General features: G+C 36.1%; 1 protein-coding gene across 1 annotated transcript; it reads right to left on the bottom strand.

Annotated features, from left to right (window-relative positions):
- Window positions 1-16871: 16871 nt before the first annotated feature.
- On the bottom strand, window positions 16872-17861 carry LOC143187687 (uncharacterized). The gene has a single exon (XM_076391925.1). The coding sequence runs from the start codon at window positions 17859-17861 to the stop codon at window positions 16872-16874; it is 990 nt and encodes a 329-aa protein (XP_076248040.1).
- Window positions 17862-25747: the final 7886 nt, after the last annotated feature.

Below are 25747 nucleotides of genomic sequence, written 5' to 3'. Positions count from 1 at the left end.
TTGTTGAGGACTGAGGGCCGAAGATCGAGGATTCAGGATTGAGGATTCAGAATTGAGGTCTGAGGACTGAGGATTGAGGATTCAAGATTGAGTATTGAGGATTGAAGTTTGAGGATTGAGGATTGAGGATTGAGGATTGAGGATGAGGGCTGAGGGTTGAGGATTGAGGTTTGAGGTCTGAGGACTGAGGATTGAGGAATGAGAATTGAGGATTGAGGATTGAGTATTGAAGATTGAAGATTCAGTATTGAGGATTGAAGATTGAGGGTTGAGGATTATGGATTGAAGATTGAGGATTTGGGATTGAGGATTGAAGATTGGGGACTCAGGATTCAGGATTCAGAATTGATGTCTGCGGACTGAGTATTGAGGATTGAATATTGAGTATTGAGGATTGAGGATTGAGGATTGAAGTTTGAGGATTGAGGATTGAAGATTGAGGATTGGGTATTGAGGATGGAAGAATGAGGATTGAGGATTGAGGATTGAGGATTGTAGATTGAGTATTGAGGATTGAAGATTGACGATTGAGGATTGGGGATTGAGGATTGAGGACTAAATATTGGGGACAGAGTGTTGAGGGTTGAGTTATGAGAATTGATGTTTGTGGATAGAGGTTTGATGATTGCAGATTGAGTATTGAGTATTGAAAACTGTGAATTGAGGATATTCTATTGAGGATTGAGGATTGACAACTGATTGTTGAGGACTGAGGGCCGAAGATCTAGAATTCAGTATTGAGGATTCAGAATTGAGGTTTGAGGACTGAGGATTGAGGATTGAAGTTTGAGGATTGAGGATTGAGGATTGAGAATTGAGGATGAGGGCTGAGGGTTGAGGATTGAGGTTTGAGGATTGAGGATTGAGGATTGAAGATTGAAGATTCAGTATTGAGGATTGAAGATTGAGGGTTGAGGATTATGGATTGAAGATTGAGGATTTGGGACTGAGGATTGAGGATTGAGGATTGAGGATTGAGGATTGAAGATTGAGTATTGAGGATTGAAGACAGACGATTGGGGATTGAAGATTGAGGATTGAGTATTGAGGATTGAGGATTGAAGTTTGAGTATTGAGGGTTGAAGATTGAGGATTGAGGATTGAGGATTGAGGATTGAGGATGAGGGCTGAGGGTTGAGGATTGAGGTTTGAGGACTGAGGACTCAGGATTGAGGATTGAGAATTCAGGATTGAGGATTGAGGATTGAAGATTGAGGATTGGGTATTGAGGATTGAAGAATGAGGATTGATGTTAGATTATATAATCAAGGAACAAAAACAAGTATCGAAAGTATCGAAGGATACAGAAAGTGTTCTGTCTTGTTTCTATGGTTTTTTATTTACTTTTGAATATATTCATGTGAGATCAGATATCGTACAGACTTCTTCCGTGCGTGGAGTTAAAAAATCAAATTTCTTTTTATTTAAAATTGTTCCATATTCCAACAGGTTATGGGCCCAGAATTCATTCTATAATAATTAAGTGTATCGCGTGTTAATTAGTTTAGTTTTTTTTTAATCAATTAAGTGTAAAATACTTTAAACTGCGTGACGATGGAGATGTCCAAAGACAGGAGAAACATTCAGCAATTCAGTGGTACGAAATACAACGCGTGGAAGCATAGAGTTCGTAATTTATTATATGAGCTCGATGTATTAAAAGTTCTTGACGAGCAACCACCAGTTCCTGTCACCGCAGTATGGTCGAAGGCGGAACGCATTGCCAAATGCACTGTTGTGCAATATTTATCTGATACGCATTTGAAGTATGACACTCCGGGAAGTACAGCAAAATCAATAATATTAAGTTTAGGTTCAGTGTATGAGAGTCAAAGTACGGCTACGGAATTATCCATTAGGAAAAAGCTCTTAAGATTGAAAATGAAAAGTGACAGTTCGTTGAAAGATCATTTCGAAGTGTTTGACGATTTAGTCACAGACTTATCAGCTGCGGGTGTGACTGTGCGGGAAAACGAAACTATTTCAATTTTGTTATCTAGTTTGCCCGAAGTATATGATACGGTGTCAACTGTCATTGAGACGATGATGACAGAAGCGAGAATTACACTTGACATAGTTAAAAAGAGACTGTTGGATCATGAAACGAAAATTGAAAGTGAAAATTTGGATACCAGCGCGAAAGTACTCCAAGCTGAAGTGGAAAATCAAAGACCACATAATTTTGGAAGTACACGCTTTAAAAGAGGAAGTAATAGAAGAGGTAACATTAGAAGAGGAAATACATTCAAGCCGAATAGACAATCTTTTACCGGAAAATGTCATCAGTGTGGAAGAACAGGACACAAGATTAAAGAGTGTTATTACTATAAGAAGAGGCTCCAATATAGAGCAGAACAAAGAAACAAAAATCAAAATATCCATACAATTCAGACGACGCAAGCTGTTACAAGCGACAACGTGTCGGGATATGCCTTTATGACCGGAGACTACCAGGTCATGAAAACCGGAAAATTAACATTTATCCTGGATTCTGGAGCATCGGATCATATAGTCAAAGAAGATAATGTATTTTCAAATATGACCATACTTGATCCACCCATCAGGATTTCGATAGCGAAAAATGGAGAATATATAATTGCATCGAAGAAGGGGCAGATACCTGTGACCACCAATACGGGAATTGAAGGCGTTCTGGAGGACGTATTGTACTGCCCGGACGTGCCGTACAACTTACTATCCGTTAGAAAGTTGCAGCAAAAAGGAATGAGTATAACTTTCAATGAGAGGGGCGTCGAAATAATCAAAAACGGTAAAATGATGATGATTGGTAAGCCTTCAAATAATTTAATATTTATAGATTTTGATGTCATCGAAAAAGGAGTAAATTCACTTAATTCTTATATTTCTAATAAGATAGTTAATAATTATGAATTATGGCATAGGCGCTTAGGGCATATAGGAAAGGCAAAATTTTTACAGTTGAAGAATAAGCAGATGGTGGAGGATGTGACGTATCTTGAAAAAGTAATTCCAGACGATAATATATGTGAAGCTTGTATTAAAGGAAAACAAGCACAATTGCTATTTGAAAAGGCAAAAGATAAAAGTCACATTAGGCAGCCATTGTTTATTGTTCACACAGACGTTTGTGGACCGATCACTCCTTCTACAATTAATGATAAAAAGTATTTTATAACTTTCATAGATGAATTTACGAATTATTGTGTGACGTATTAACTTGAAAATAAATCAGATGTTTTTACATTCTTTGAGGATTACGTTGCTAAAAGTGAAGCACGTTTTAATTTAATGATTGTCAATATATACTGTGATAATGGCAAGGAATATTTATCTAATGAGATGAAAAATTATTGTATACAAAAGGGTATAAGCTATCACTTAACGGTTCCGCGAACTCCTCAGTTAAATGGTGTTGCAGAACGCATGAATAGAACTATAACTGAAAAAGCACGTGCAATGATAAACGGTGCAGGTTTAGGAAAAGAGTTCTGGGGAGAAGCAGTTTTAACTGCTACATATTTAATTAATTTAACCCCATCGAAAGCTCTTAATGTTAATAAAACCCCATTTGAATTGTGGCATAATAAAAGGCCCAAATTGAAGTATTTAAAAGTGTTTGGTTCCACAGTGTATGTGCATGATAAAGTTAGGAAATCGAAATTTGACGAAAAGTCTTATAAATGTATATTGGTAGGGTTTACACCAAATGGATACAAAGTGTGGAACGTAGAAAATGGGAAATTTGAGATAGTAAGAGATGTAATAGTTGATGAAATTAATTACTTAGAATCTCGGCCGGTAATAAAGGGAATAGGTTTAAAACGTGGTTTATGTGAAACTGATGCATCTCGTGAAGTGCCGAAATCAGTAGATATACAGTGTGAAGTAAATAAATCTGATAATCAAAAATCAGATGTGTTAAAAAGAAAAAAATCTGATAACAATAAATCAGATATGATAGAGCCGAGAATTAAAGTAATGGTAGATCAAGAGAAAAGTAAATCTGTAACTAAAACAGATGTAACAGGAGTATCGGGACCAGAAAATAATCAAGTTGTAGAATTAAAAGATAGTATAGAACCTAGAAGGAGTGATAGGATTAAGCGACAGTCTCCTATGTCATATAATGAATTTAATAATGACGATGATTATCTTTTATGCGCTCAATCGATAATTTGTAAAATACCCAACTCATTTGATGAAATTAAAACTAGAGATGACAGAGCTAAGTGGGAACAAGCTATTGCCGATGAAATAAACTCGTTAGTCATAAATAAAACTTGGGATTTGGTATCGAAGCCAAAGAATAAGAACATTGTTGATTGTAAATGGGTATTCACGATCAAAAATGATGAATTCGGAAATCCGTTAAAATACAAAGCTCGATTAGTGGCCCGTGGTTTCAGTCAGAAATATTTAGAAGATTATAATGAAACATTTGCACCTGTAGCTAGAATGTCAAGCTTTAGATTTCTTATGGCTTTTTCTAATCAGCATAATTTGCTAGTGCATCAAATGGATGTTAAGACGGCATTTTTAAATGGTATTTTAAGGGAAGAAATTTATATGCGAATTCCCGAAGGTGTTAAATGTGATAGTAATAATCAAGTGTGTAAATTGAATAAAGCTTTGTATGGTCTCAAGCAATCAGCCAGATGCTGGTTTGAGATGTTCGAAAAAGCTCTTTTAGAGAAAGGTTTCCGAAATTCATCAGCGGATCGTTGTATTTATATATTAGATAGAAAGAATATATTAAAGAATATATATGTGGTACTATATGTGGATGATCTAGTGATTATGACTGCTGAATCTGAGACAATGCAAAATTTCAAAAATTATTTGAAAAATAGATTTTGCATGACAGATTTAAATGAAATTAAGTTATTTCTAGGAATAAAAGTGGAAAGAACTAATGGACAAGTAACATTGGATCAAAGTGCATATATTAAGACTGTTCTTATGAAATTTAATATGTTAGATTGCAAACCTGTAAGTACACCTCTTCCAAGTGTATTAGATCATATAGCTTTGAATACAGAAGAAGAATATAATGCACCTTGTCGTAATTTAATTGGATGCTTGATGTATATAATGATTTATACGAGACCCGATTTAAGTATAGCGGTAAATATTTTAAGTTGATATTCAAGTAAAAATAACAGAGAACTGTGGCAAAACCTTAAAAGGGTTCTGAGGTATCTTAAAGGGTCTGCTGATATTAAATTAACATACGTTAAAACTGATTATAAAAATCTATTTAGTGGATATGTCGATTCTGATTGGGGAGGTAATGAAAATACAGATCGTAAGAGCACAACGGGATATTTATTTAAGTTATATGAACAATGTACAATATGCTGGAATACGAAAAGGCAAACATCAGTGGCTGTCTCGTCCACAGAAGCAGAGTACATGGCTCTTTTTGAAGCTGTGAGAGAGGCATTATGGTTAAAATCCTTGGCAATCAGTATTAATATAAATGTCTTTGATGCAATAATAATTTACGAAGACAATATGGGTTGCATTAATATTGCGAGTAATCCAAGTAGCCATAAACGTTCAAAACATATAGACATAAAATACCACTTTTCAAGAGAACAAGTTGAAAAGAATGTAATAAAACTTGAATATATTCCTACAGGTGATCAACTAGCAGATGCTTTAACGAAGCTGTTGCCAGCAAGCAAATATTTGGAATTTAGAGCAAAAATGGGATTAGAATAATAAGATTAATATAAGCATAAAAATTATTATTATTTTGTATATAGTTTGTATGGTCTGGATGGGTTTTTCTGGGTTTCCCCATTCCCTTGCAACGAATGTTGGACCATTTGTATTTTGTTCCCAGTATTAGAGTCAAAATAAAACACAAGGTAGACAGTCTGTACGGTAATACTCGTAGTACACTTATTAGACTTATTAATGTACAATTAATATGAACAGCACCGACTTGTTTTTGAGGGGGCCTGTTAGATTATATAATCAAGGAACGAAAACAAGTATCGAAAGTATCGAAGGATACAGAAAGTGCTCTGTCTTGTTTCTATGGTTTTTTTATTTACTTTTGAATATATTCATGTGAGATCAGATATCGTACAGACTTCTTCCGTGCGTTGAGTTAAAAAATCAAATTTCTTTTTATTTAAAATTGTTCCATATTCCAACATTATATATAGCTATCCCCACTAGTTTTGTCCCCACTAGATCATCATTCTTATCTTTCACCTGCATGGCAAGATTCTACAGTCTCACAGCGTTCAGCTACAGAGACAATGTAGTGATGTGTTGTGTGATACATGTATATTCAGGAATCAGAACCATGTTTCTAATCATAACTGCATCTTATTAATACTATATTAAATAATGCTTATTGTTGGTCTGTAATCAAAATTTTAATCAATCATTAGTCGGATCATGTTGAACAGTAATCAATCTATATCGACCTATGGTTTAAGCGTAATGAACCACAATCGAACCACATTGAACAATGATCAATCCATGTCGAACCATAATAAAACTACAATTGTACAATGATCGATCTACATCAAACCATCAATGCACCACATCGAACCACAACTGAACCATGGTTGTTCCACATCGAGCCTCAACTGAACCATGATTGTACCGCATGGATCTACAACTGAACCATGATTGTACCATATCGATCCACAACTGAACCATAGGTGATAGATGATTGAACTATATATCAAATCACAATTAAACCACATCGTGCAATGATTTATTATGATTAATGTTATATACTTCAAAATGTTATTAAATAACAATGGAATTATATCGCACAGCAATTAAATCATTACATTAAAGTAATTAAATCATTGTTACTATTACGTTAAAGGAAATGGGGGAGGGATAGAAGAAGAAGAAATATATGGTTTGATAAAATGAATACATATATATTATGCAATTTCTCTTAAACATTCAAAATTAGTAATTGAATAGTTCAAAATACATGTTTTTACTCTTATTTATTAGTTTATTTTGCATACAATATTTGTTAATGGATTGTATTTGATTACCCGATCATGTAGAATGAGACAAGAAGCTGTAGTATTTGCTGGAATATTTTCACCACAATCAAATTCTATACGCACATCCACAGTACTGTTCTTGATTGAATCATTTTGGTGTGAACAATCAATCACCATGAGAGGACCATGTTGTAGAAACTCATCAATCGTTAGAAACGCTTGTCTATTGCTACATCCGTAATAAGCCTTAGAAAAATGTATATACATGTTATACAAAAGAGCATATTTATTTCTGTTGAAATCAGTGTTTAGATCGTCATATGGATAAAATTCTGAATTGAGATAAATTTTCACGTTGGATAGCTTACCGTTATCAAACTCTGTAGCATTTTCACTCATTACATTTTTTTTACCCGTTTGCAAAGCAAAAATTACATATCGCGTCTTTTCCAATTGTGTAGCCGTTTTAACAGACCAAGAATGCTTAGTCGTGTTTGTAACAGAGGATACTCATACAGATCCCACAACGAAAACACATGCTCAGATTTCGTCCGCTTTTTAAAACACGTAGTAATGATAGTTTAGTAATATCATTCAATATCACATGTGGTAAGCGCCATTGTACTTTAAATAATTCAATTTCAGGTTCTAGCATTAAAGATCCTACAAGACAATTGTTATCATTGCGTGATCGTATTAAAATGAATTCGTGACGAGCATTAATTACTATGTGTTTATAATCTTCACAAAATCCGAATAAAATTTTTAGTAGTACGCAAAAATTGAAATGGTATTTTACATTCTTCTCATCGTTCCATCTAATGTTCCATCCAGCATTCTTCATAATTTTATCTTCATCGCATGTAAATGATATGTAGTTCTTAAGTGTGCTAGTTATTCCAACGTTTCTATTGTAATCAATTTCCACACCATTCAGTTCGTATCGAATTTCGTCAAGCATGAATGCCATGCAATTATTTCCCAACTTTATAATTGATTCATCATTTTGATGTTTTCTCACCACCTTGCCTTCCACGTTTAGAAAACTCTCACATGTAATGCGTATAGATCTTGTTGTTGTATAGGTATTCTAATCTCATCGTCATATCCAAACATCGAGTTAGCATACGGATTATATGTATGAGTTTCAAGCTTGACGAAACGATCGTCGAACATGGGTTGTTCAGCAATATTTAAAATATTCACTGTTTTTTAGTAATTATGCACAATGAATCCCAATGATTTTAAAAATGCGATATTCACTGCACTTAGCTTCTCTTTTTTTTCCTTTCAATGTATTTAGGGGAAGCCTTAATGTCGTATGCAGTCTTATTTGTAAAGGAAAACGTTTTTTGATGCCGTGTTTCGTTGAATACAAACATCTGATTTACATGTTAGCGTCAACGTATTTTTAAGAGAGAATTTGAGAAGGATGGCCAGATGATGACTGGTTTTTGATGGATTTATGATAGGGTCTTAGTTTACGTGTGGCTAATTGAGGATGCATGAGACTAAACAGTCCCGTTGGCAACCGATGGCTGATGGTTACGTTGGACTTCCCAGCTACCGGGTGTTGTGTGACTGTTTAAAAGAAGAGCGAGTGTTTAGAGAAGGCAAGCGGTCCGATACCGTATTGCAAAAGAATGGGAATATTGTTCCTAAAGGATCTGGCCACGGAGTGGGGAAGGCTATGCATTTTGGTAAGAGGGCTGTGTAAATCCCACGGCACTTACCCCAGAACATTGTGCAAGGAACCAGTTTTCGGGTAGTTTTCTTGACATACATGTAGTACATGTAATACATGTATTATCGACATCACCGAATGTGTAACTTTACTGTAATTTCTTCTCCACGAAAATCAATTAACCGTCCAGTCTGATCTATGATGCGTATTGTTAGATGCCTAATATTCCGTGCAATGATTGGAAGGTAAATGACTTGAGCAGGCGTTTCTGATATTTCATATCCAGGTGGTACGTTTGAGGAGAATGCATGTATCGTATGTGCGCACTTATCATTGTTGTATGCGCCAGCAGTTATATTGCATTCTACTCGAATAATGTTTATATCCATGGTATTAATTGGGCTATCCGATTCATGCCGCTGATTCTGTTTCATAGCGCGAGTGGATGAGAATCCTAACAATGAACCAATGTTGTTAGGTTTGGTAAAATTTATTCGATAAGCACACTTTATTTCTCTCTTCATAGTATTGTTATTAGCCCGAGTTAATAAATTATCATAGGCATTGTCATCATCGTCATTAATGTCAAAGTCTATATCCATTTTAGATACATCTGTTTTTAAATAATTATTAGACGACGAGTAGTCTGCATAATTGCGCGATTCAGATACTTTTTTATTGTATACAACTCATATGATCCATCGGGAATCACTATTGCTTTGTCATCCTTATCAAAGTAATATGTATTATGGAAAGAATTCACACTTGGTATCGTACTATATGTTTCAAAAGCTGTTAGACCAAGCTCATAAATACCATCACTCAAATCTACAGGCAGAAATTAGCTTACCGCCAGAATGTTACTCTTACCACTTAACGTAAATGTTATCGACATGTTTCAAGAAACAGCCCAATTCATACTGAATTATGATTACAAAGATTCAACGTTTAAATTTACTATCAACCGTTTGTAGAAATTGTAGGCACAATTGTCACAATTGGCACAATACGGAGCGAGATAAACTCCTCGCCCTTCCATAGCTCGATTGTGACGTTGCATTCCTTCCAGTTGGACTTCCGTAGCCTTTTTATCATTTATCGCCTTAGCTACCTCCGCTGCCCCACAAACTAGTGAGCCCAGAACACGTAACAATGATAAAATAGGTAAAATACAACCACGTCTTGCAACTGGAAGTATCCGCTTTCTTTTTGCTCCAGTCTTATTTTTGCACTTATTTCATGTTTTCGTTCCCATTCCAAGTTTCGTTTTAGTTTTCATAGCAGCCCAAAGTGTTGCAGCTGCAGCTTTTTCACTCAGGGTCAAATCTTTTGCAGTGATACGTTTTTGCGCTTTGTCAGCGAGTATATCGTCAGCTCTATGTCTCTCACCTAGATTGTTACTATGCGAATATGCAATATCGTGCTCACGACATGCAGCATCCAAGGGATTGATGCCTGAATCAGCTCTTGATAATCGCTTCGAAAGATGAGTTCCTGGGCCACAAAATTGATATCCAGGCATATGCAACTCAATGGGAAGAGCGTTTATTGCTCGATTCAAAAACCCACTACCAGCTTTTACTTTTGCCGAAGACATTCACTACAGCTTTTAATCAGTGGTTCTGGACCATCAATATGTGTTTGCTGCCAAGGACGATTGTAGTGTTCCAAACACCGGCGATATTCTTGAGCCTCCTTATCAGCTTTTATATATTCCGGAAGCTTATCCCACAAATTGTCAATATATGTATCAAACGTGTGCAATAAAATATTCTTTGGTATATATTTCAACTGTTCAGAGGTTAAATCATGAATGTTGATGTCATCTGATACGATGGGAAACATTTCGACTAGTGAACAAATCTTAATTTGGTGAATGTGTATATAAGAGCGCCATGGATGCGTATGTTTCAGAATCTTGAAAACATGCGGTTCGTGAGACAATCAATGATTATACGTGTAAAAAATTTCGACAATAGAATTCAAATAACTGGCAACAACATGGGATACAGACATGGTAATATGCTACCAAACACTATACGTGGAATTATTTGTGGTCCATCCAATTGTGGGAAGACCAACGTGTTAATAAGTTTATTAGAAAGCCCTTATGGTGTACTATTTGAGAATGTCTACGTGTATTCAAAGTCCCTGCAGCAGCCGAAATATCATTATTTGGAGAATTTATTGGCATCAATAGATGAAATTGGTTATATTAAATTTTCAAACAATTGCGATGTTATTTCGCCACAGTAATCGCTTCCAAATTCAATTTTCATTTTTGATGACGTAGCATGTGACAAACAAGATACGGTTAGAGAGTATTTTTCAATGGGGAGACATTCAAAGGTAGACTGTTTCTATCCCTGTCAAACGCAATAAAAAATTCCCAAACATCTTATACGCGATAGTGCGAATCTGTTGATTCTGTTTAAACAGGATGGTACATAATTAAAACATGTCTTTTGATGATTTCAAAACATTGTGTCGTAGTTGTTGGCAACACAAGTATGGGTTTGTTGTGATCGATAAGGATAGCTCGATGTCTAATGAACTTTCTTGTTACAGGAGAGGATTTAATGAATTTGCAATAGCATAATGGAATCAATTGTTAATTGTCGCGCGGTGCGAGAAGAACGTTTCTGTTCAAACAATGATTGATGGACCAGATATGAAGGACCGTGAGAGAATTGCAAAGGAAGATGATAACGCAAGTGAATCTATTCGCAAAAAATATCGAGTTTTGAAAACAGGCAAGATGGATGAAGATGCTGCATTGAACAGATATTTTGAACCACTTGTCGACCCCTTAAAACCGATTGCGGAAAATACTTATACAATGGAAGCTGATGAACAGATTGTGAAAAATGTCTCTGCAATGGACGCTGATGAATCATTGTTATCAAGTTCAAATACTAATTTGAATGATACAATAACACCTGTACAATTAAAAGTGAATAATATAAAACGGAAACATTCATCGGATAAATCATTCATGACCTCTACACCAATTCAATCGAAACGAAAAAATGTTATACGAACCAAGTCATCGATTTCTTCTATATCAGTGGATCTGGTGGTGCAATCGTCGACTATCGATGAGGATGATGTTTTTGAAACTACTAATGGATCGATTCTAACATCTGCTAGACAGCAACTACAGACATCCGAAGGTCAAGAAACACTTCATAGCTACCTTGGCCCATTAGGTATCAAATACATAGGTGCACAAAAATTCAATATAGACAAGGACGATAATATATTTATAGATGATGTCAAATACATTGAAACACCAGGTTTATATGAATTAATTTTTATCAGAATTCCTGACGATGCAGTGTACACTGATACTAATAAACAAAAATACAACAGCAAATTGATGGTAACCAATGCACACAAGCGTGATCTTAACTCTCAAAGCCCCATGGCGTAACAAAAGATTCAAATATAAACATACAGGGAGTAACAAAAATGTTACAGTTACTCGAAACGGCAGATTCAGGGGGTGATTTGAAACAACATTTTCCTTAGCGAAAATATAAGATGAGGCTTCGTTAATGAGTTATTAACGAAAAACACCGGCCAATGAGAGCACGAATTTGCCACCCGAGCGACCGCGGTAGCGTTGGGTACGCGCTGGTCGTTACGATTGTACTCCGAACAAGAAAGTCGGCATGCGTCGAAGGAAATAGCATTAGTATGAAAATATTTGCATAACGCATAAACGAAAAAGCAATGCAACAAAAAAAAATGAACGGAGAATTGGAGAATTAACGTTGAAGACAAAAAGGTTGAAAGTAGTCTGCGTTAGATTTAAAACGTAATAATCACTAATGAATTAAATACAATTCATCTGCAATTTGTAAATCTATGTCACTGGGTCACTGTACCGACCCTGGTCATCGACCGTCGAAATAGTTTGTGGTTGGGTAGAATTTTTCCAAAGAAGCTCCTTGTACCCCCACGTAGTTTAAGCACCTCAGACCTTCCTTGTTCGGACACTCCGAGGTCACGTCTCCTTCGAAACCAGAGCAATAAAGCCATAAATTACCTAATGCGTGCCCCTGATCTCTGCTAAGGCGGTTAGACTGGTCCTAACAGCGACAACTGGACACATGGTGCCCACAATTTTTTTCTTATTCTTCGGGGACGAAAAAGAGTTCCTCTTCTTCGCGGACCCTTTTGGACCGATGCACGATGTGTCTGTTTTCTGTCTCGAAGCATTGGATACGTAGTCAGTAAAAGAATGGAGTGAGCACTTTTGTAAAACTGCTTGTTGGTACTCGTTGTGCACTTCTGCAAAGCACATGTTTTCTTGACAGATACTGATTTTTCTCTCTCTCAACCATGTGGTCGCAGTGAAAGTTAACTAATAATAGAACGATGGAAAACTATGTGAGGGTGGAGGGAGCTTCTTTGATAAAATTCTACCCTAGTGTAACGGATCGTGTGTCGTACATAAAACGTTCACGGATAGAGCGGCTTACCCGTGAATAAGGGGGTAGGATTCGTGTGGCGCGCGGTTAAGAAATGAGTTCCATAGACTATGATTTCTCTTTTGAAATATAACAAGAAACTATTTATTAGCTAAATGTTCTACAATAATAGGTTTCTTAACTTTATTCTTATAATGGTACTACCTTTATTAGCTAAATGTTCTACAATAATAGGTTTCTTAACTTTATTCTTATAATGGTACTACCTTTAGTCCTCTGCGTAGTAGATTCTTATCACTATGCAATGAATGCTTATCACTAGATTTTAATAGAAATAAAATACTAATTAATCTTAATTTGAGCAGGTGGCAGTGATAGAATGCGTCAAGGAAAGACTAAGGAGCTAGTTGAAGCTGTCTCAGTCGGTAATGGAGAAGCTAATCAAAACTGCTTCAATTTAGAGGATCAAGGAGCTAGTTAAAGCTGCTTTAGTGAGGTTCGGAGTTTTGGGGAGGACTAGGGTTTTTAACACTTCTTATTTTAACACTGATTAAATTTTAGCACTTAGTAATTTCGAAGAAGGCTCTCCGCTGGGGCTGGCGCTGCCCTATTTATACAGGGAAATTGCCTCCCTCTTTTGGGCCCAATGACTGACCTCGGTGTAGGGGTAGCGTCGTGTTGCACTTGCGCGTGTAGGAGTCATCGCAGGATATGCGTCCTCTATTGGTTCCGGGTTTTCAGCGCATGCATCTGGTGGTGTTTGCGCCGGCGTACAGAGAGCGTTGTTTGTTGATTGGCTTGTACTGTCATCATTCGGTCGTCATCCTGTCGTCAGCGTGTGTTCCATCGCATGCGATAGGATGTCGCCCTGATGACGTACCGATCCCGTGCGCACGCGCGCCGCGTGTCACTGGCGCGAGGATTCGATTGAGGATTCGATTGAGGATTTGATTGAGGATTCGATTGAGGATTCGATCGAGGATTCGATTGAGGATTCGAGGTTAGGGTTTTTCTTCCACTGCAACTGTTCGAATTTTGATTATCGCTTATTATTTATTAATTATTAAGAGGAAATGTCTTGCGACACTGGACTTCCTCACAAATGAGGTCGCGACTGGTTGTTACACTAGCATAAACCATTTCGACGGTCGGTGACGAGGAGCGGTACAGTAACCCAGTGACACAAGTTGACAAACTACAGGTGCAGTTTGTTCTCCCGTCCCTTTATTTTTTGTTGTATTTCTTTTTTGTTTATACGTTATGCGAATAAGAAATTTACGTATTCGTGTCGTTGCGTTGCACGTAGTTTTCCTCGATTTTAACTAATTATTCACTTCAAGTGATAAACAGAAAAAGGACTCGGTATTATTTATTGTGTCGCTTTCAGTTTTCATACTAATGCTATTTTCTACGATGAATGACGACATTCTTGTTCGGAGTACAACCGTAGCATCTAGCGCGCGTACCCAACGCTACCGCGCTGGCTCGGACGGCAACCTCGCCCTCTCACTGGCCGGTGTTTTTCGTTAATAACTCGTTAGCGAAGCCTCATCTTACATTTTCGGTAAGGAACAAGTAGTTTCAAATCACCCCCTGAGTCACCACTTTCAAGCAACTGCAACATTTTTGTTACACTCTGTATAAATCCTCCCCTACTTGCTCGTGCAATTAAGAGCCGAACAGGTAGAAGATTTGAACATACTACACCAAATGTCATAACAGTTAACAAGCATATACCAAATGCTATGGCAGTAAACAATAACCAAATCGGTTATATACTTTGGGATGATCCAAACGAATTAGTAGATCGCCTGCGTTTGTTAGAAGCATCGCGTCAAGCGGGTAAAAATTCACACGACATCGAGTTTCTATCGATTATCGAAGAACTTCGCGAAGCAGGTCTCATTATAAATTAAACTGCAAGCTCATAATTGATTTATTCTCAACGAAATGTTAATCAATAAGTTTGGGGTATCACTTAGAAAGTATGAGACCTCACCAGTATAGTAGTATAAATGGAGTGGCATGTTTCGAAATTATATGCTCGATAACGCGCTCTACATGATTGATTCCAACTTTGACGCAAAATACTACAAAATTCGAAATGTTACACAGCTGGAGGTCAACACAGATGCAGTCAATAAGCAGTACTTGGAACAATGCATATCAATCTTAAAGGTTCAACAGCAGGAATTTGAGAAAAAGTTGAGCACATTTCAAAGCAATGTGGTAACAATACAGAATAATGTTCAACAAATACAGCAGGAATTTGAACAAAGATTGGCTACATTTCAGAACAATTTAATAATACTGCAAAATGATGTTCGACAAGTATTGCATGTATTGAACCCTCATTCTCAAGAGGAAGATTATATAACAGACTACAGCAGTAACAACAATGTAAAAATCAATGAAATCTAAGGAAAAGCATAGCCTCGAAAACCAACAGCTTGTAAAGGAGTTGCATGCGTCAGCACGAAGAAATTTCCCCCGCAGACGTGTTATCGTACATGGATATGATGGTCTGTGGCAAGCTAATATGGTTGAGATGCGTCCATACTCACGATTCAATGAAGGTTATCATTACATACTCACAGTTACAGATACATTAAGCAAATATGCATGGGTTGTACCACTCAAAACAAAAAATGGTTTCGAAGTAGCCAAAGCATTTGCAAAAGTAATTCGAGATCGATGTCCCAAAAATTTACAAACCGACCAAGAAAAGAAATTTTACAATGCTGATGTACAGAGATTCTTAAAAAAACATAATATTAATCAGTATTCAACATATTCAGTGATGAAGGCGTCCATCGAGGAACGTTTTAATCGTACTTTAAAGCATCCTATTTGGAAACTATTTGTACTCATTGGAACATACAGATGGATCGACGCATTACCGAACCTTGTGGCTGAATACAACATACGGAAACATAGGACTATTAGAATGCGACCATGTGGTGTTGCCCCTACAATTGCTGGTAAGCTTTTGAACACAGTATATAGCCATATAAAGATTGCTGCTTCACCGAGATTTAAGGTTGGTGTCTCTGTACGCGTCAGCAAATACAAAACCGTTTCCGACAAAGGATATACACCATATTGGACTCCTGAAGTGTTCAAGATAATCAAAGTATAGATAACTAATCCTGTGACTTATCTGCTGCAAGATTCATGCGGAAAGCCTATTGCAGGAGGATTTTATGAGCATGAATTACAACGCGTTATCAATCCCGATGTGTATTTAGTGGAAAAAGTATTACGTAAGTAGGATGATAAAGTATATGTTAAATGGTTAAGGTTTGATAATTCACGCAATTCATGGATACATGAAAATAATGTACTGTAAACATAAAAGGATGTTTTTGCTATAACGTTAATATAAAAGATGCAAATAAATCGATTTTCGTAAACTAATTTTAATCTATTATTGTACAGCTTCTATCCTTTACAATTTTATTTTATAATGCCCCCAAGCTAGTGTATCATTTGAATCAGATATAAGATATCGCTTATCATCATATGGACTGAGAGCAATTTTCAATTTTGTTACAATATATACCTTATGCAATTTAGATCTTATGAATGACTGACGACGAGTTATTTCATATGCATTGCGTAAACAATGCTTGTAATCATCGAAATTGATCATTTTGGCAACAACATTGTTTTTGACACTTTTCAACGTTTTGACATCTTTTTTACCAAACACTTCCAAAGCATACGCATTTGCTCTGAGTCCAATGAATTCAGTCATTATTGAATCACTGTTTTCATAATTCATCGAACCAGCCCTTTCTTATTGACAAGCGGTATACCATATACATTGTCTTTTGGATAATCGCTGGTGTCGAATCTATGGATATCGCATTTCATCATCTCATAAACATCTTCACATTGAATATAATAAATTAAACTGTCTGTGTCAGTATACATAATTTTACATCTTCGTTGGTGTAATGGACACATATAATCGTAGTGGAATATGTTTAGAATGGCCATACCAACGTAAATTGATTTGTTGAATTTAACCATAAGTTTACGCAACTCAATTGCAATTAAATTTTCTGAAAGAATACTTCTGCTTTGAAAGTTAGGTTTTGAGATTATTGCCTGTACACCAAATCTTCCATCCCATTTTGTCAGATGTTTTACATCAACATGATTTCGAACATTTTTCATTGTTTTACCAAATACTGCATTGTTCTTTAATTTATACAAATTTTTTTCAAAATCATTTGATGCATGTGTTCGAAATTGAGTATTGAGTTCTATATAATCGCGAAGCCATGGTGATTGATTAAATTCGAGAATGCGTTGTATCTTTGTAATGTGAAGACCATGATGAATACACTGTTGTAAGTTGCAATAATGTATACCGTAACGCTCCTTATCGTATAATGTAGCTAATAACTTATCCTGTTTCTTACCAGGGGATTTGGCACGTGTTGGACAAAACGGTAGATCAGCATGATCATCATGTAGATGTTGTGGATATTCTATATCAACTTCAAGAATATAACCTATCGATGAATCAATTGCAATTGAGGATACATCAAAATTTTCAACACTATCGATCCATTGAAATCCGGCATATGGTAATGGTTGACACATTGCCCATCCATATAAATTGTTTATATCAAAGTACATGAGGTACGATGACGATTTCGATGTATCATAGGATAACATATACTTATTATTGGCTTGCGCATATCTCCCAGAACATTGACTCAAACCACCACGTATACACCGCTCGGTAAACAAAACCATTTCGATGTCAGTGAGCAATTCAAAATTAACTTTAGTATGCTTTAAGGGGGCAGACTCCTTGTGTTTTGAGCTGTGTGCGTGCGCTCACACAAGCAAAGAAAGTCATACACGTATACGCGATGAGCGAGAGAGACAAACGGTTCCGCAAATTACGCTTTACGTCTCGATACTTGCATAAATGAATTTTTCGCGGGTACAGAACCCACGAGTAGACTTCACTACAGGGTGCTCTGGTCCGTTTAAACTCCAATAAACACTATACGTTGAGAAAACTGTAAAATTACAAACTGTAAGCATGAAACAGACGCTGTTGTAAACTAGCAAGATGGCTGCCGAAGTGTCATTTTCGCAAATATCTCACGATTTAATGGTTCATAGCTCATAGCACACCAGAGCACCCTTCCTTGAATTAGCACAATATCGTGGAAATGCGATTTTCCTCAATTTAACACTTCTTGAAGGCGTAAAGCGTAATTTTCGTTGTGCACCCGTTTTGACACAAAAATAGTTCAACGATTTGCCGTTAGAAGCGTTAATGGTATATCTCAATCAAATTGGTCATATTACCATCAGCATCGATAAAAATACAGATCAGTCGGTAAATGTAATCTAGAATTTGACAGCTGAATAGCGTATTCATCGAATACACGAATCAGACGCAAGAAAGGCTTAGTTGCCAAAATGTATTGAAAGTTTCGTTACGCTGTTGCCACATATATGTATGTACATATTACAATTCTGCCCATCAGGAGAACTCGAACGAATCCAACTCCAGCCGAGATTTTGATACTTAATAATAAGGGAACATCGCGAGGTGAAAGTCTCCGATTTTGATGAAACTTTGTAGGATTGTAGAATAGCCGAAAATATTCGACACGTATTTTTTTATTGCTTCTAATTCATCTAAAGGGTGTGAAAACCACCCCCAAAGTTGGAGGTGGAAAACATATGTCGTATACCCGGAGGATGGCAAATTAAACACGAATTGTCGAGATATATAATTCAATACTCTTTATTACAAAAACGATGTGTTCAGTTCAGTAGTCTAATTCTTTCTGACAAAATAAGGGGGTGCAAGGACAAGGAAAAGCTTAGTGGGGAAAAGAGGGTAAAGAGAAAGTTTTGGGTCCTTGGCAGGGAGGCCGTTTTTATGATGGTATGAAGTGGTTGAAAAAAACTCTTGGGACTTGACGTTGGCCAGATGCCTACATTTCTGAAGAAAATAAGAAACGATTTCTAGGAGTATCTGACACATATTTCGTTTAATATCTCCAAAACTAATGCGTATAGCAAAATGATATGAATGGGGCGATTCTGTATTTTTGAACGACGAATCCACCTATGTAAATAGTTTTTAAAAATATCAATTTATTTAAAAAATATATTAAAAGATAGTATATTGTCGTTGTTTTCACTGACAACATGCTGATCGATCGTTTTGCAAATTTGTATGCAAATACTATGAACCAAAACACAAAATACGGCTGAAATAGAATTTTGAATTTTTACGTTATAAACAAAATAATAACATTCCTAGTTAAACTGCATTTTGTGCGAAATTGGGCCCTGAAACGAGTGGTTTTACGAAAAATATATACCCCTATAATGTTTTTGTCATTATATTATGATAAATGTTGTTTATTGTTCACTAAATGTATAAATTATAACATTGCTAATGAATACTCGCAACGTCTTGCACTCGTTGCAAACAGTACGAGAGGTTCAGTGTGAGTGACTCTTGATCGATGAAAATGTAGCAAGTAAAGGTGATTTACAAATCATTATTCTTCAATAGTTATTATTTACTATAAACAAACAATTGGAATTGTTTCAGAAGTTATAGTTTAATCCACTAATTTTACCAGAAAGTATCTTAGTTGAGTGTGAATTAGGCATTCCTTCATAATCTGTAGGTGCCTAGTTCGAATCTCGTGGTAGCTTTTAATTCTTTTTGTTTTCAATTTTTATTTCAAATAATTCTAATTTTTGTATACTTTTTCACAGATTACAATTATACCACTTATAACATTTTTATTTTTAAATAAAAAAAAATTAAAATAATTTCGTTTGTTTATTTCTTAAATAGTATGAATGAATGAACGAATGAATAGCATGAATTTAATGAATTATTTATTCTGTGGGATTATTTTAGATGGTATGATAGGAAACAAATGTCAGTGCGATCAAAATTAGAGTTAATTAAATATATTTGAAATGTAACACACCAGCAATCGTACTTATAACCTAATGATAATCTACCAACAACGCGACAAAAATGGCCTTTCGCCCAATACAACGTGGTTGTTCCTCCTTCGGAGGTGTTCGGTCAACTGCCCCACGCTTTGCGTTCTTTTTGGCCTCTTGAATGGGTTTTCCAAACCTAACGACATTTCCCCATCTGGTCGAGGAAAAATGCCTTGCGCCGTTCGCTTCGCCAGGCCTGCAGTCCTTTAACGTGCGACGCGACCCAGTCGTAAATTATCATACCTAACAATAAGCTTAAAACTAAACGTGTCTAACATCCTACAATTCTATATATATAAGTTTTAGGATTTCACATATTAGTATATATATGTGCCCATAATTATGAAAGTGGTCTAAATTGTATATTTCTTATTTTAGGATATTGAAAGGATTACATTTGAATTAATTAGAAAATATTTCTATATTACGTGACATTATAATTAGTCTTGATTAATAAACATTTATTATAAATGTGAAATTTTGTGTGAATCTCATACGAAAATGTTGTTTCTCAGACCACTTTCATAATTTTGGGCACATGTGTATTGTTTCATTCGTGATACTCTTTCTTTCTCGCTCGCACCGTCCTTTTCTATATTCCGTATGAAGCAAAATATCGGCTCAAGGCATATTCAGTAGAGATTTACTGATGCATAAAATTGTAATTGATGTGGCAACAGCGTGACAGAACTTTCCTACGATGCGATTTGGCAATTATACCTTCGCACTTCTCATTTGTAATTCAACAGGATAACGCTAGATGCCACATTATCAAATGTCGAATGTATAAATTATATGTTTTCACTAATGCCCGTTTCTTCGCAGCAGCGCTTCGATCGATTCGGAGTAGGCCCCGAAGGAGTCTGCCCCCTTAACATAGCATCCCATATAAAACCAGGTAATGTGTAATAGTGAGCCTGATCTAGACCATAACTCTTGATACAACTTTCACGGAAATTTTCGAAAATATCTGCTAATAATAAAATATCTGTTTTTAAATACAAATCGCTGTATTCACCTAAAGTTTTAATCTCGAAAGAATGCCATATGTTCTCAGCGTGTGCGTAATCGCTTTCGGATACTATTTCATCAGTCAACGAACTGTAAAAAGATTCCAGCGATGGTAAACAAGAATCTTCTAATTTCCCAAAGCAATCAATGTATTCGTACGGAAAGACACCCTTTCACGTCAATAAATCAAATTTTTCTGTGGACAACATTTGAAGATTAGATTATAAAATTGTTTGCTTATCTTTACTGAGAAAAGACGCTAATTTACAAAGACTAGTATTTAAAAATTTATACGAATCGATAAATCGTAATCTTATATAATTTCGACAACATAATTCTTCTTCTGTTACATCTTTTAAATGTTTTGTAACAGAAATATACTTTTCTTTGGTTATAGGTAGTAAATCAATGTAACCTTCAAATGCGTTAGCTAATTCCATGATAATAAAATGTGAATCATATCCAGATAAATTGTGAAAGGCTATCGGGACGTGGAATGAGTTTTTATAATTTATATTACAGTCAACATGTGTAGGACCTCTATAGCGCCCTGTTAAATGACAATGATATCGCACACGTGTTTCGTTGATATCGAATGGTTTCTCACAAATATGGTAATGTATAACATTGTGAAATTCATCCCACTGCTCTTTCGTTAGGTGCACCATAGAGATATTATTAGATAATATAGATTTAACAGTCTGTGCTAAATTCTTTAATTCCTGGATAAACCATGAAACGCAGTCTATATCGCGACGATATTGATATGATGATAATGATGTATCATAAGAAGAATGCATACAATATCCAATACTGAATACCCTAGGATGTTGATATGCATGCGATATACATTCATCTGCGACACTATCCTTAATTTTTTCTAAAACACACTCGAGGTCTTCATAAACCACAAACGGAACCCGATCCTTTCTGCAATAATTGTTAACTTTGAGCCATTTATCGTCCTCGCTGGCTGGCAGAACAGTGCATTTATTCATATTCTGACAATCATTCTGATGAGTATCTAACCTCTCACAGGAATTGAAGAAGTGTAAGCTTCTGTAAAAGTATTCATATATAATCGTTTATTCTTCATAAAATTAAAATCTTAATGTTTTTACACGTTTTATACATACCGATCACAGATGAACTTCTTTTCTTTATGTTTGCTTAATTGTGTGCCAACAAGTCGAGACAAATTTTTTATCCATGCAAAGTGTCCTATGCCATCATTCTCTATGTACAACAAATTCACATGTCCATCCCTGTTCTGATCAGTGAGACGCAATGGAACGATGACTTACTTCAGATCCTTCTTTGTTTTCTTGATGTTTTCTTCGATGCTGAATAGATTAACGGAGATATTGTTCATCGTTTCAAACTTTTTAATATCATTCATGGATATTGGATATCCGATATTCTCAAAATTAAGCACTGTTCTATAATATGGATAGGAACTTTGTTGAGATGTATGCTGTTTAGCTGAATATAAAGCGGCTGCCACAGCCCATGCGAAACATGCGTGGTCATAGGATTTTACAGAAATTACTGCTTTTTTAAGTAGTATTTCTCGCGGTAGCTTGAAATGACATTCAACATGCTTCGGATTATACTTGTTTAAATTGATTATTAAATTCAGTATTTGCGACAATGTCCACCCACTATCACATTCCTGAAATTCTTCCAACAATGTTATTGTACATTCACCAATACATCGTTCATACCACTCTTCAAGATCCGATCCGCGAAATAACTAACAGTCTTTGGTATTTAAGCTTTTTGTTTCACATATATCACCTGCTATAAATTCCCCATTAAATATCGTATTCACTTTAAGTGCAGTGTGCTTCACCAATGCATGTCTGACATGTAAAAGCACTATACTTCTCGCACCGTGAAGGAAATTACGTGGATCGATATAATCTGAGTTTATCACAACACCTGCCAATACATGATTTTCGAATGCAGTTTCTAATTCACGCCACAAGAGACCATTGTTTGAATGTCCTGCACCTTCGTGCACGAAACGAGTACGCGTCACTAGTTTAAGACTTTCAAATTGTGCAATTCGAGCAACCAGAGATTGTTGAGTACCAATTGATAATCGAGGGCGTTTCTTTACTCGACAATATTGTTCCAATGACTCAAGATATTCGTTGCAACCTTCTTCCCATGCAATGTATTCATCTAGACAATTCAAACGAACGGCTTGTTCCCGCAATTCGTGTTCAGTAAGAACAAATTCATCCATGTCCATGACTTGTTAACTCTTGGATGTAACAGCACATTTCATACAAATCTTTTATTTTACTTTTATATATTCTGATCACAGTTTAAACTGGTGTCATATGTCGCAATCACGTTGCATCTGTTTGCTCGTATAAAATTTTTGATAATTTTAGATTATGCTGACATTATGCTGACGAGAAGTCACACGCAATTCGAGAAACTAAATAAATCATATAATATGTTACAAATGCATTTTAATAATTAGTCAAGCAAAAAAAAATGTATTCTTTTTGGAAATTATTTTAACACTTATTGTATCAGTATAAATACAATGCTTACATCTTTTTTTCATGTATTATGCAATGGTTATAAATACAATGCAGATTTATGACTAGTCAGCTGTTATTGAATCAAGCATTCATTTATACAATTTATAAGAACATAAATACTAAACATAAATATTTCATATTACATTGTGAGATTGCAAGTGATATATAGATGTATTGCTAATCAATTACGACGAAATATTAGACATCTATTATACAATTTGGCAAAATGTATAATTCTAATTGATGTAGAACATGTTGACGAATAGTTGTGATGGTAAAGTAAGGGGAGGGGAAACTGAATTCAATGGATGTGGCGGGGGGGGGGGGGGGGGGGGGGGGGGGATCGTTCGCGCTCGATATGTGATACGAAAGAGAGTAGGAAGTCTCCCCCTCCCAATTGATCATAACAACAAATATAAGTGGAAGGAGTAAAGCATATTTGCAATGGTCGGAAGCCAACTGAAAACATTTCTTACGGGAACTTGCCTGAGTTATTCATTAAATGCTGTGCTAAAATATAAAGTTCAATCTATAAACTTCGGGTCATACGTGTGAGTTAATTGTGTTTGAAATATTTCGTACAGAAAAATTGTATTAATTACTATTAATTGTATACCAGAATACAGTTTTTATAAATAGAATTATATCAAAATGTGTTCTCAATATTATGAAGAAAATAATGAATCTGTGACTCATACTCCAATCAACGAATCAACCGAAGATAATGAAACTAAGAAAATTAAATATGTGAAGTATTGTGGGGTTCGATAAGATTATGTTATGTTTAAAAACATTTAGACTTAAGTTGTTTATGACTGGGCCATTTGGGACGTTGGTGTTTTGCAGGCGAGTGGCGATGGTCAGCAGAACCGTGTCCCAAACCCTTGGAGATAGCTTTAGATTTATTGTTTAGGTTTGGGTCGTGAGTGAGACAGAGCATGAAAGAAATGAGTGGTGTCGACGGTGCGGGATGAAGGAAAATTCGGCAGAGTGGATTGGAAAGGCATAGGGCACAGATCAGAAGTTAAGGCGTAGAATATTGTGTGGATTATTAAAATATTTAGCCTAAGTCATTTAGTAATATTATATTTCCAGTGATTATACAAATATATATATACTTACATTATCATATACACGAGCTTGATTTAGCAAAAATCTTCCAATCCCACAATCTTTTTGGGGGCTCGTCCGGGATTGAGTGAGCAGTGAAATCGAGTCGTGTAAAGTTTAAGAGTGGACTGTGAAGACTATAAGAATTGAACGATCGCGTGGACTATTTAAAAGCTTTGTGACGTAAAGGCTCAAGAAGTGTAAACCCGTGAAAATTGTGAAGACTGTGATATTGAGTGTCTTTAGTGTGTAACGCGATGAATACCGCTAAGAATCCGAATGAATTCACGGTGACACAATTAAAAGACATTTTAAAAGCGAGAGGTTTGAACACGATTGGTTTAAAGCAGGAATTGATTAGCAGACTTATTTTAGACGATCCGACGGGTTCGTGGATGGATGAACAAACGAGCGGTACAGTTGTAGTGGGCGCGGACGATGATTCGGGGTTGAACGAAACGCCTAGAGGGAATCCATCGGAGACATCAAGTCCATCAGCTGACGTAGCGAGTAATATCAGGGACATGGATATTCTCAGGAAGGAAAAAGAACTTGAGGAACGTGAGATACAATTATTGAAACGCGAAGTCGAGATGATGCGCAAAATGCAGGGACTGAGCGTCAGGGAATCATCTATATCACAAAACTCAGCAATGTATTCAGTTCATCATGCACCGGTCATAGTGAACGAATCAATGAAAGCGATGCTGAATTATTTTGACGGAAACGGTGAAACTTTCTATGCATAGGAAAGGCAATTGGCACTCCTACGAGCAACATATAAGTTAGACGACAACGCAGCAAAATTATTAGCGGTATCACGATTGAAGAATCAGGCTCTCGAATGGTTTCATTCGAAGCCAGAACACGTCGAAATGTGTATTGACGACCTGGTGAAGGGGTTGAAGGACATTTTCGGTGATAGGCAAAACCGAATAGCGGCGCGCAGGGAATTTGAGAGTC

The sequence above is a fragment of the Calliopsis andreniformis genome, unplaced genomic scaffold, assembly GCF_051401765.1.
Source record: "Calliopsis andreniformis isolate RMS-2024a unplaced genomic scaffold, iyCalAndr_principal scaffold0138, whole genome shotgun sequence".
Classification (NCBI taxonomy): domain Eukaryota; kingdom Metazoa; phylum Arthropoda; class Insecta; order Hymenoptera; family Andrenidae; genus Calliopsis; species Calliopsis andreniformis.
Note: the sequence above shows the minus strand (reverse complement) of the source record. Positions and strands in the feature narration are given on the sequence as shown.

Excerpts from the sequence above, each read along its gene's own strand:
- LOC143187687 (XM_076391925.1), bottom strand. The coding sequence starts at position 17,861 with ATGGTTTTGTTTACCGAGCGGTGTATACGTGGTGGTTTGAGTCAATGT.